The sequence below is a fragment of the Podarcis raffonei genome, chromosome 1 (genome assembly GCF_027172205.1).
Source record: "Podarcis raffonei isolate rPodRaf1 chromosome 1, rPodRaf1.pri, whole genome shotgun sequence".
Lineage (NCBI taxonomy): Eukaryota > Metazoa > Chordata > Lepidosauria > Squamata > Lacertidae > Podarcis > Podarcis raffonei.
The window spans coordinates 106,553,933-106,566,412 of record NC_070602.1 but is presented as its reverse complement, the minus strand read 5'-3'; the positions used below and the strand labels follow the sequence as shown (position 1 = coordinate 106,566,412).

The window sequence follows — 12,480 nt, the reverse complement described above, 5'->3', positions numbered from 1 at the left end:
AAATCTTTCCCAGGCACAACACAAGTGTAGGGAATGGAAGTCTCATCTGAAACCTTTGCTTTGTGTTGAATATCAAGCTTGAGGAATAGTTGTGTGAATAGCTGGTGACTTTTAGTTAATCCCCCAAAACACACTAAACTATTGTTTCTGTTTGCATTTTTTTTTTCTGAGCATGTCCTTTGCCTTTTCTTTTTCTTTTTCTTTCTTTCCCCTACCTCTTTTTTGTCTACAATCACCAGCACAGACTGTTGGCTAAAAATACTGAGTCTAAGCATCCTTAAAATATGGGCTGACGTGGTAATGCATCTTTCTTTTTTTGAAAACTCAGCAGATTCAGAGTGTTTTTCTGGAGATGATCATATGCTGTTGTCTCTAAGCATTTCATAGCAGTAGGTGATTTTTATATATACTGCTTTGGCTGTGAAAGCTTGGTTGCCAAATTAAAAATAAGCCAACATCCCCTTTGAATATATTAATAAACTAAGTTTGGTTTTCATGGAAATATGAGGAATAGCAATCTTTCGAGAAATTATGTTGAAGACGGAAGCACTGAAAAGTCTGTATTGATACTGTTATGGTATATTCTCAGGGAGGACTGCAAAGGCAGATCTTATATTTGTAGATTTAAAATAGCCATGCTCTATTATTTATTCAGTTGCCCTATCTGAAATTGCATGACTTGAGGGGGCAAATGTGCTTAAGACAGTTTTGGTTTTTTTAATGGTTGACAGATATATGGCAATCACAGAGACTTGTCCAATCCAGAACTTTCACGTGATCCATTTGGGCAGTGGAACAAAAATGGCCCACTCAGTAGCTCTCTTTGTAAGTTGCTTGAATAAAGAGGAAAAGTGAATATATAAGGAACTGTGGGCTGCACTTTTGACCCACCCGCTATGGCACATGATTCCCCAGCCCAGCCACCACCATACAAGTGTTAGAATAGCTGTCTAAGGCAGGCAAACCTTCAGGCAGTTGCTCAAGATCCATGGAAACCTTTGTGCAAAGGGGTAAAAGTGCAAAGGCATCCCTGCCTTAGATGACCATGCTAACACATGGATGGCACGGGTGAGACTTGGTGGGGGGGGGAGCCTTACATCAGGGAACTGGGTCAGATGTGCAGCCCCACAATCCCACTCTACATGCTTTTCATTTTCACATCAGCAACTAGAAGAGTAAAAGCTAATGGAAGTTTAGAGATGGTAGTCTCTAGAACCACCATCACCTCATCTAACATTAACACAGGAATGGCTCTATTTAGCACACTCTCCCCCCCCCTTTTTGCTATTATTATTATTTCTGAACTTTGAAACACTTACACAATTTACTTTAAAAATTACAAGGATAAAAATATATTACAAAAAACATATTCCTCCTCCTTTAGAATGATTCCTGAGAATATACCCCAACTCACCCTTCCCAACACGGAAGAGGTTATATCAGAATTGGTTTTTCCCCAGTGACTTTTCTAGAAAAGGCCTGTAAGTGGACTGCTGGGTCACACTTACGCTTGCTATCAGATCCTTCAAAAAATCCTAAACTGATGACATAATTGGACAAACTATTTTTTGAAATGATTGCATGTTTATCATTTCAGATCTATTTCCAGCTTCCTTAAATTATTATATGTCATGCGATATTTCACAAAAAAGGAAACCATAATATATGAAAGTTATTAATTTTGTCAAATTATCTTTTTCTAATTATCACATCTTTTTCCCCTCCTAATTTAGCCACAAGCTATTTATCCATTTTGAGATAGAGGGCATATAAGACACTTCCCAATTACCCAAAGTCTCGCTGTTAATAAGAAACAACAAATAGTCAATAATGTTATCCAATTGATTTCATTTGTTCCCCTTAGATCACCCAATAGAATTATTATTGAGTCTAATTGTAACTGGTCCCTTTGACATTTTGCATGTAACAAAGTAGTTGTTAAAAATATTTTTGTGCTAGGATAACCCCATCATACTATGGGTAGCATTTGAAAGGGACTTGCAAGGTGGAAACGGCTTCTCCTGCCAGCTTCAGTTTATTTGCAAAAGACACCATTGTGTGTCAAGGCTTTATACGACAGCAAAGAAATACATTTTTAAATGATTTCAAAACTTCCCCCTTGGGTAAACAGCAGTTTTTGAATGCAAGTACTGTACAGGAAAGGCATTTGGAATGCTATACTGGCTCATATTTTCATCTATTCCAATATGCCTTCTTTAGTTATGATGCCTCAAAATGCACTCAACACACAATGTTTGTTCAATGACCCATCCTTAGTTTTGACTTGCAGTTTCTGGCAATCAGAATTTTTGCATATCTTGAGAACTAGATGCACATTATCATTTTGGGCAGAGACTCCCTGACCACAAATTCTATTCTCTGTAATGTGTATTAAATTATATACTGCTGAAAATTTTGGTGATGGGTGTAATGGAATGTATGACTATGACATTATAAGCAATGACTCTACTGCATTGATTTTTTTTTCCTATTTAATGAGTGTGCATCCTTGTTGCTGGAAGGGTAAGGGGCAGAGAAAGAGACTAATCTATTGAAAAAGTCAATTATAAGTACACCCCTTTTGCACACAAAAGTTTCAAAGTAAGTCATAGTTGCACTGTTCTCCTGCGTATCCCCACTTACAAATAGGGATTTGTGACATAACTTATATAAAAAATATTATGCTATGCCTTCAGTCATTTGCAGAATTGGTATCATATAGTGTTGCATTTCACTCTGTTCTTGCACTCTTTGTTTCTTATAGAATTTTACTGATCCATCTGAAATTCTTAGAAGGTGTGGCACTCCTGAAGAGCTTATTTCAAAAGGATGCCAATTGAATTTCATTGAATTTCCTACTTCTGAAGTGGTAATTCACAAAAACAAGCCTCTTAGTGAAGGGCCGCAGGAAAACAACTCAGATGTTACACAGATTTCTCCTCAAAAGCTAACTGTCCTACTGCGGCCAGGTAAGTTGTATTGTTCATAAATGCTATTTTTTTAAAATCATTTTGTAGCTTTGTATATAGCTTCCATTTGTTCATATTAAATATCAGGATGTGAGATGTGACATATTTAGGTTGCAATCCTAAACTTGCTTACCAGAATTGCGCTGAACCTAGAGGAATTTACTTCTGAGGAAACATATTTAGGCTTCTTAAAAATGGAAGTTATGAAAGAACACTTAGTAAAGATGTGTAAAGTTGATGAGCTTCTGTGAAGTCCCGCCCCTGCCCCACCCCCACCAAGCATCTGTGCAGGGCAAGATTTATTTCCTTGTATTTCTTCTATTGCAACATTCACATGGCACAAAAGCAGCATTTTTTTTAAGGACTCGCCCTATTTTTCTGATTGTAAATTATTTTAACTAATTTTATAATTGTGCTTTTAAATTGCTGTAATCAGCCCTGGGAACTAACGATGAAGGATATGTAAGAAATATAAAGAATTAAGAATATCTACCAATATCACCTAAAATCATATCTCCCCAACATTTGTAAGAGTGTTACAGATACAGGTCAACTGTTTGTTTGTTTCCTAAAGGCTTGGAAATGGTCACTGCACATTTTATAAATAAATTTGGTAATTGTACTCCACAGTGGCAGTTGGTGAAAGCTGTAGCTGAGATCACATAAACCAACCTTCATATGTAACTGCCTCACACTATTCACAGGCTTCAGATGAATCTCCAGGATAATGATCGGTGGGATTCAACTAATGAGTCCCATCAGCAGAAAACACATAGATTTTGGCTTGCTCAGTGGAGCTTTCCTCCCGTGAGCACCCTGAAATTTGCTTGAATTCCTCCCATTGAGAAATTAGCATAACCAACATGCTACTTTTTGTTGGCTTTTGCCTACTCAGACAGTTTTCCTATCTATGCTTTTCACACGTGGCTCTTATACTGCTTTGTCAACTTTCTTAAATTACCATAAATATGGAATCAGGGCCAGATCTCAATATTATCTTTTATAATTCACGTAGCACTTTCAGTGCGCATGGCACCACACTCCGTCCCCACTGAAGCTTCATTTACTAGGGTCGTGTGGCTGTGGCTTCTGACAAGATCGAAAGAGAGCCTAGCAAGATCACACAAATGCCTCTTGCGAGATCTCGCCGGAACCCAGAAGCCGCCCCAACCACTTCTCCTCACTTGACTGGCACTAGGGGGGCATGCCTGCTGAGGTGCCCATAGAGGTGCCCCTTGGAATCTGCCATCTGAGGCGCTCCCCCAGTCTGCCTCATTGACAGGCTAGCCCTGCAGCTAACACAAGAGGAGCCAACACATTTCTTATTCTTTGTGAGGGCTACTATCAGGTGGGGTGACACGGCTGGGGTTGGCGCAAGGGTGGCATCAATCCTCCACCCCCAAGCCAGGTCACCACAAGGGCCTGGATGCCCAGCTGCAACACCACCCACCACCAAAGGTGAGTGGTCCTACTATAAGAGGATAATATTCTGAAATGGGATTTAAAGTTTTACATCGGAAAGAAGAAAAACTGGATGCTAATTCAGTTAAAATCTTGATGTGGCAGTGACAACTGCCTTTCTGACACAGCTTCCCATTTACAAAGTGATCAAAAACTGAAATGTGTGGTGTAAATGTAATGCACATATGATGAATCAACACATCTGCTTGCATTTTTGGAGTCTTCTTAGGGGGTTGGTAAGAACTCTGCTTGGAAGTGTGACTATAGAGGCTCATTATGAGCTTCTGAATTTCAGAATGTAAAACTCCTCAGCGCATCTCAGATGTGTCCAGAGATAGAAAGGGTACAGAAACTGATGAGTAGGAGGTTCTATATGAGGGCAATGTCAGGAATGCATCCCGTCAAATGATTTTTCCAAAGTTCCCAAGGCTATTCCCCCATGTTTTATTAAGAAGTTTACATGAATGCTGATAATTAACAATCGACTTTCTACACTTCCAACATAAAATATTTTTCTTATGACATGGTTGCCACAGCGAACCCAAAGTACATTGACTTCTTCTGTGTTTGTGGCTTGTATAAAACAGCACCCATGTTGCTTGAGATGATTTTATCCATGCCCAGGAACATCCTATACAACAAGCATAATGTGTGAAGGAGGACTTAGGCTGCAATCTCCACTTACCTGGGAGTAGACCCGTTGAATTCTTTGGGCTTACTCTTGTGTAGACACCATTAGAATCACACTGTAAGTATGTCTTGTAGCGCATTGTGATGGCTAGTAATACTGCTGGGAACACTTTTTGTTACAAAGGACCAGAAAAAGAATACTGTGAGGCAACAAGTATAAACAGTTCCAGTCAATATTGCATTTCCCTTTTCACTCTCTAACGACAGCTGTGTTAATTTCTTTTCTGTTTCCCCTGTGGTTTCACAAGGAAATGAAGAAACAATACAAATCAATGTTCGTCAGACTGAAGATTATCCAGTTGACCTCTACTACCTCATGGATCTTTCAGCTTCCATGCATGATGATCTGGAAACCATTAAGGAACTGGGTTCTTCCTTGTCAAAAGAAATGTCTAAACTGACAAGTAACTTTCAGCTGGGTTTTGGGTCTTTTGTAGAAAAACCAGTTTCACCATTCATTAACACCGTGCCAGAAGAAATCAAGAATCCTTGCCAGTGAGTAGCAAAAACATCTAGTTCAAATACATTTTGGATCAGATTTCTGTCCTTTTCAGGGGTAGAAGTTAATTTGGGTCTAGGGGGCAGGGTAACCAGTTACCTTCATTTTCAAGGGGGCTCCAGTCTCTTTAGTTGCTATTTTCTTGGGGTATCAGTATTTCACCTTTTACTTGTGTTACATGAATTGAGAACAATAGAAATGTGGGCAGAGCAATCTCAAAGTGTGGGAGGAAGGAGAACCAAAGGCAGATGAACCATCTTTTCCTATACCCTTAGCTCAGTAAAGCAAAGGCTGCCGAGGTTTCCATGGTGGTGAGCAATGTCTCCACAGGTAAGTCTCTGTCTCTAACCTTGGAGAGACAGTCTCTGAAACATCCTGTAGTTTCTTGGGGGCCTTCCCAAGGACCTTTGGATTGGCACCTGAAAAAATTATCTTTCAAATTACTTTTTATTTTTTAATTTTAATCAGACAATTATACATGAATGTGTATTTGTGTGTAGACAGACAGACAGACAGACAGAACAAAAGTAGATGTTGTGAGCCCTTATGTTTGCCAATAGACTTATACTTCAATCCTAGAAGGATAAATACCCACTGTCCATTGCACAGTGATTTGAGGACCTTACCACCTTTGTTACATTTGAACATATTTTTATGAATGCCAATTTCATGTGGATACCTATTTGGGCATCTGAAGGACTTTTATCATACTGTTTGTTTAATTTTAGAAGGAAGAACTGGTGGCTATTTTGTTCTCAATGTGAGGTGACAGTGTGCATATTTTTTCAGCCATTTTCTAATCTATCTTTTTATTTGTTAAATATGACACTTAAAAGAATAAAATAAAAATAAAACTAGATAGACAGACACATTAGGATATAGGAAGGCACTATTTTGCGTTCCTCCCTGTATTCATCACATGCAGCACTGTTTCCATTACCCTGTAGATCAGCTTCTGCCAAAAATCTTGTTATTTGTCTTGCTGCCCGCTCTAGCAAAATTTTGTAACTTAGGTATTTATTTAATTGATTATGGTTTGTGTTCAACAGATTGTTCCATCAGTGCAAAAATTTCTGCTAGCCTGATAGAACTATCTTCTCTCTCCTCCCCACCCCCTACACTATTCTGAGTGTTCTCATGATCCTCTAGAACAGATTTGGGAAGGGCATGGAGGCTCATAGGAAGAGCAGAGGTGTGGGGAAGTCCCATTACCCTCGCAAGAATTAGGACCGCAATACCTCAAGGACCTCCTCTCCCCCATATAAACTGACTCAAACTCTGCATTCATCTTCTGAGGCCCTTCTTGGTGTGTCTCCTCCACATGAGGCCCAGAGGGTGGCAACATGAGAACAGGCATTCTCTGTTGTGGCTCCCTGATTGTGGAATGCTCTTCCTAGGGAGGTTTGCCTGGTGCCTTTAGTGTCTATTTTTAGGTGCCAGATGGAAACATTCTTCTACAACTAGGCCTTGGGCTAATTAATATTCTAGAGCCTTTTAAATGTGTCTGTGGGAAGGGTGGGTATTGTTTCGCTGTTTTGTTTTTAATTATTTGCTTGTTTTTATCTTGTATTTTATTCTGTGAACCACCCTGAAATCTTATGATGAAGGGAGGTATATAAATCTAATAAATCATCATCATCATCATCATCATCATCATCTTTATACTGGCTTCTGCTTGTGCAGTGCCTTAAATGAATATGGCCAAATGTAACTATTATGTTATTCCACCCCATTCATTTTAGTGCAGAGCAAAAGCAATGAAAAAAACATCATCTTATATGTATTATTCACAGTCTGAAAGTAACAACAGTGAATACTGATCATATTCACTGCATTAATCTCCATTCCAGACATGGGATGAATAAGTGAAGGCCTGCAATTTCTGCAGCCATTTCCATTTTTGTTGGGAATCTGGGTGATTTGATGCAATGTGTTGGTTGTCTCACATCATCTCTGTGTTGCCTCCTTCTTCTTGAGTTAGACTTTTACCCCTTGTCTCTCCAGAAGCAATTCCACTGATACCAACTACATTTTCTGCTTTTAACACAGCCTAGTAGATTTGTTTCACTGCTTTAATAGTTTTGACCCCTTTCTCCCTGCTGTTTGGAATCTGTCCTTACCTGGATTTGGTACAATCTGGTTTAGATGTTAATTCTTGAACATTTTTGAGCTTATTTTGCCTCAGTTGGAGGTAGTGATCATTTTTATAACATTAGTTGTGAATTATGAGAGCTTTTACAAATTATAAGGCTAGAGGGAATGTTTTGGGCTGATGGATAATTGATGTGTTGGTCTGGAACAGATGAATTTAAATCCCACTGCAGTTGTAGAGTACTGAGACTCTGTAGTAGTCAAGTCCTGTGAAGTCTCTGTAGCACCCTGCTTTATGGGATCATTATGCATTTCACATCTGATCAAATAAACACCGTAAGAACATTTAAAAGATCCGTTTTTGTCATATAGCTAGGGTGTAGAAGCTGAAAGTATCTTTACAAAGACTACAAGCCGCCTTTAAGCTATTACTGAGTGTATGCTAATCTACAAGCATTTGTGGGTAAATAAAGTTACACAGTAGAACATTGTAAATAGCAAAGTGCCATGCTGTATGTTTCATTAATAAGAATTTTCATTGTGTGTCCGTATCTACAGAAGTGTCCCACATGACTGCTCTCCAACATTTGGATACAAACACATTCTGTCATTGACAAATGATGCAGAAAGGTTCAATGAAATTGTGAAAGAACAGAAAATCAGTGCTAATATAGATACTCCAGAGGGAGGATTTGATGCAATTATGCAGGCAGCTGTGTGTAAGGTAAGGAAATCTAAATTAAAACTCTTTAGGTAAGTTCTGTTGCTGTGCTCACCATAGTAAACCACTTCCCACAGAGTCCAAGTTTATCTAACATGAGCAGGACTGAAATCTTAACTTCCATTTTATAAACGCTGATGAATCCAAGGTGCCAAGAAAGTCCTCTCAGCAGCATCTGGTAGCAGTTGGTACCATCAAGAGGGCCTCTGATGCTGACTGTACTGTAAGGCCTGAAATGGTTAGTATTAGGGAGAAGACCTTTTGGGTATTTGGGTCCCAAGCTGTTTAGGATTCCACATGCTAGTACTAGGGATGGAGAAGAAATTTGATTCAGTTTGCATTTAAAGGAGAAACTGCAAATTTTGTACTTTCCAAAACAATATGTGAACTGAAACACAGCCATCCTTCAAAATTTCCACTTCTCTGAATTTTGCAGTTCTCCACTCAAGTAATGTGTACAAAAATGCCAATACTAGGGTAAAGTGTGCATATAAGTGCATATATTAATGCAGATAGCATTCAAAATGCATTATATTAGGCAAGATTGATTTGCAAAAATGTGTGTATTAGAAGAAATTCACACTATGATTCCAATGAATTTTCATGAGGACATTAAAACAACACCACACAGTTTCTGTAGAAGGCTTACTAGGAAAAAAAGAAACAAAATTGACAGATTTGCCCATCCCAGCTAGTACTAACACTCTGAAATGGGCCTGATAGCTTGCCAGCAGCCCACACAGTACATTCAGGACTGGTCATACATTATCCCATTGGGCTGCCCCACACCACTCACTTATCTGGCAGCTGCATTCTGCACTAGCTGCAGCTTAAGGGCAGCCCCACATAGTCCATTGGCATAGTCCAGATGGAAGGACACTAGAGCATGGACTGTTATGGTTTTTATCACTGAAGCAAGACAATGATATAGAAGTACTGTACTCATACATTACCAATGTATCTGCTACCATAATCTGTTTACATTTTTGTTGCAGGAAAAAATTGGGTGGAGGAACGACTCATTGCATCTGTTGGTCTTTGTGAGTGATGCCGATTCCCATTTCGGGATGGATAGCAAACTGGCAGGAATTGTAATTCCAAATGATGGAGAATGCCACTTGGATCATAATAATGAGTATTCCATGTCAACTGTTTTGGTAATATGCTTCAAGTTTTACACTTTACTCTTCTAGAAATTAATTGTATGTGCAATGTGCACATTCACAGAAAACAAATGAAAGGACTATTGGGGCCATTCCCAACTGAATTTGAATAACACTATCGGAGATACTTAGATCGTAGAATGCTGGGGGGAGGGGCAGGAATCCATCTGAGAACTAAAACATTTATTATTTTATTTTATTTGCCTGCCTGTCTGTCTGTCTGTCTGTCTACCTAATTATATTGCTATCCCACCTCTCTACTGTTGTGGAATCTAAGGCAGCATGCATGTGATCACCCATCCAGACACTGACCAGACCCAGTCCTACTTCACTTCAGGAAGGTGGTGGTCTTACCTGACTTCAGACTATACCACGGAACACACGTTCCTTTTCAGGAGTGTGGAAAGCAACCACCTCTCTTCACATCGGTGTATCAGTCCTTTTTTAAATATGCAGAGCCCTGGATTTCTTTGGTAAATGGCACTGCATTAATCCCAGTAGGGCAGCTCTGTAGCAACTCATATAATAAGATGTGCTACTTGAGTTTTGAGTTGTCACCTGTTTTATTACAGGCATGGTTTCTGTAGTTTTTTTTTATTAGGACTTCAACACAAATACATTTTTAACAGGTGAAGGTTTTTTTTTTAAATGCCTGGAGATACGTGTTCGGCAACACATCACTGGATAAATTAGCATGCGTTGGCCTGGTGTTGAAGAGCCATGTGCAGGACTGTAAAATAAAACAAATGCAACTTTTCACCAGAGGCATGTATTAAGGATATACCGTATTTTTTGCACCATAACACTCACTTTTTTCCTCCTATAAAGTAAGGGGAAATGTCTGTGCGTGTTATGGAGCGAATGCCTGCGGGTGGCGGAGGGGATCTGCTGCAGTCGTGAGCAGAGGATCCATGGTTCCCCTTCCTTCCCTCCTCCGTGGCTCACTTTGAAACAGCAAAGTGGGAGAAGAGCCGCTGAGTGGGGAGGAGAGAGGGACAGAGAGCCTGCTTCTTTAAAGGAGCAAAGTGGGAGGGGAGAGGAGCCTTCTCCCCTTATACCCCTCTTCTTCATTATTAGCAGCATCCTTCTCCACCCACCCCACACATGCTTCTTCTCCCCTTAAACCCCTCTTCTGCATTATTAGCAGCATCCTTCTCCACACACCCCACGCGTGTTCCTTGTCCCTTGAGTGCTTTTCCTTCCTTCCCCACTTAAAACGTGGTTACAAAGCACGGATCCACATGGATCCTCAGGATTTTTGCACTGGGTCACCCCAAATTCACCATCAGATCACATAGCATGTCCATGGCTACATCTTGCACCAAAAAAATCACACACACACTGTTGCCTGGGGCCGCAGTGGTGCAAAAACGTGGTTACAAAGCATGGATCCACATGGCTCCTCAGGATTTTTGCATTGGGCTACTCCAAACTCACTGTCAGATCACACGTCTGTGGCCACAGCATGAACCACAAAAATCATATATCCACTGTTTCGTTTAGAATATTTTTTTTCTTGTTTTCCTCCTCTAAAAACTACGTGCGTGTTATGGTCTGGTGCGTGTTATAGAGCGAAAAATACGGTACATAGGTCCAACTAATCCAGAGATGAGCACACAGAGGCCTCAGTTTCTAGACTCTTCTGTGCTACCATCTTCTTTTGATAAGCCAAAAGACAGCAAAGCCATGTTTTTGATTTAAAGTTTAACTTTTGCTTGATTTATTTTTCTTTATGTTTGTCTTCAGGAATATCCAAGTTTGGGACAATTGATAGACAAGATTGTGCAAAACAACATTTTATTAATTTTTGCAGTGACAAAGGAACAGGTTCCTTTGTATAAGGTAAGAGACATATTTCTTACTTGATCCTCCTGTTCATGTGTGTTAAGATGGCACATCAGTAGAAAAAGCACTGTAAAGCTTCCAACATCCTCTAATTAAGGATCCTAATCTCTTTTATAGTAGCATAGATTCAGCACACATAGGCACTTAGTCTAATTCGACACTAAAAATATGGAACCAAGACTTATTTAGCAGAAGAACTGCATGCTCTACAAGACACAAAAAATAGAGGTAGTGTTTTTAAGAAGAGGGGAACAAAAATGCCATAGAAAGTATAACAATAGAATAGGGGTTCATACATTATAAAACTTGGTATAATGTTCCCAATGAACAGAGGAAGTCACTTGAGAACTCTGATACAAGGATAAAACTGATGAAGAGATTCTGAAACGTGATGCTTTTTATAACAAGAGTGGTAGCCCACTCAGATAGTGAGGGATGTAGCATTCCAAAGGAAAATGGAATTTTGCAGTCATTGAGAGGTGGTTAGTGTTTCAGGATGAAATAATACTGCAGAGACTGAACGGAAGCCAGAGACTCCTTATCTAAAAACATATCCACTCAATATTTTCCCTTCAGTTCTGAAAGTCCTGTGTTCCCCTGGATATAATGCTCAGCCCATGCAATTAATGCTTTCTGAACAACACAGTCCAGACCACATTTCTGCTCCATAATAATGTCATGTGTGGCTTAGAAAGCGTCCCCTTGTCTCACAGCACTAATATCCCTCTACCAAAGACATTATAGCTCCTGTTGCAGATTATGTACCATATTTTATTTTATCCCTCCCTCCCTCAAACACATTTGGCCTTTGGTCAGGGCGCAGCCTGACCCCCTCCTCTGGCAATCTGCACAGAATTTTGCTTAACTGTTGCCATCAATTTGATTTTAATTAATTTTTATAATGAAATGTTTTTAGAATGTTGGATTGTTTGATTGTTGTTAGCCGCCCTGAGCCCGGCTTCGGCTGGGGAGGGTAGAATATAAATAAATTTTATTATTATTATTATTATTATTATTATTATTATTATTATTATTATTTTT

General features: G+C 39.5%; 1 protein-coding gene across 7 annotated transcripts in view; it reads left to right on the top strand.

Moving 5' to 3' along the window:
* Positions 1-12,480, top strand: part of ITGB6 (integrin subunit beta 6) — a 70,247-nt gene that overhangs the window by 34,559 nt on the left and 23,208 nt on the right. For all 7 annotated transcript variants that reach the window (XM_053407993.1, XM_053407986.1, XM_053407957.1 and 4 more), the window contains 5 exons: positions 2,765-2,969; positions 5,369-5,615; positions 8,269-8,434; positions 9,427-9,588; positions 11,341-11,436. In XM_053407993.1, coding sequence (XP_053263968.1) covers positions 2,765-2,969; positions 5,369-5,615; positions 8,269-8,434; positions 9,427-9,588; positions 11,341-11,436 — 876 coding nt within the window. The remainder of the gene's footprint in view (positions 1-2,764; positions 2,970-5,368; positions 5,616-8,268; positions 8,435-9,426; positions 9,589-11,340; positions 11,437-12,480) is intronic.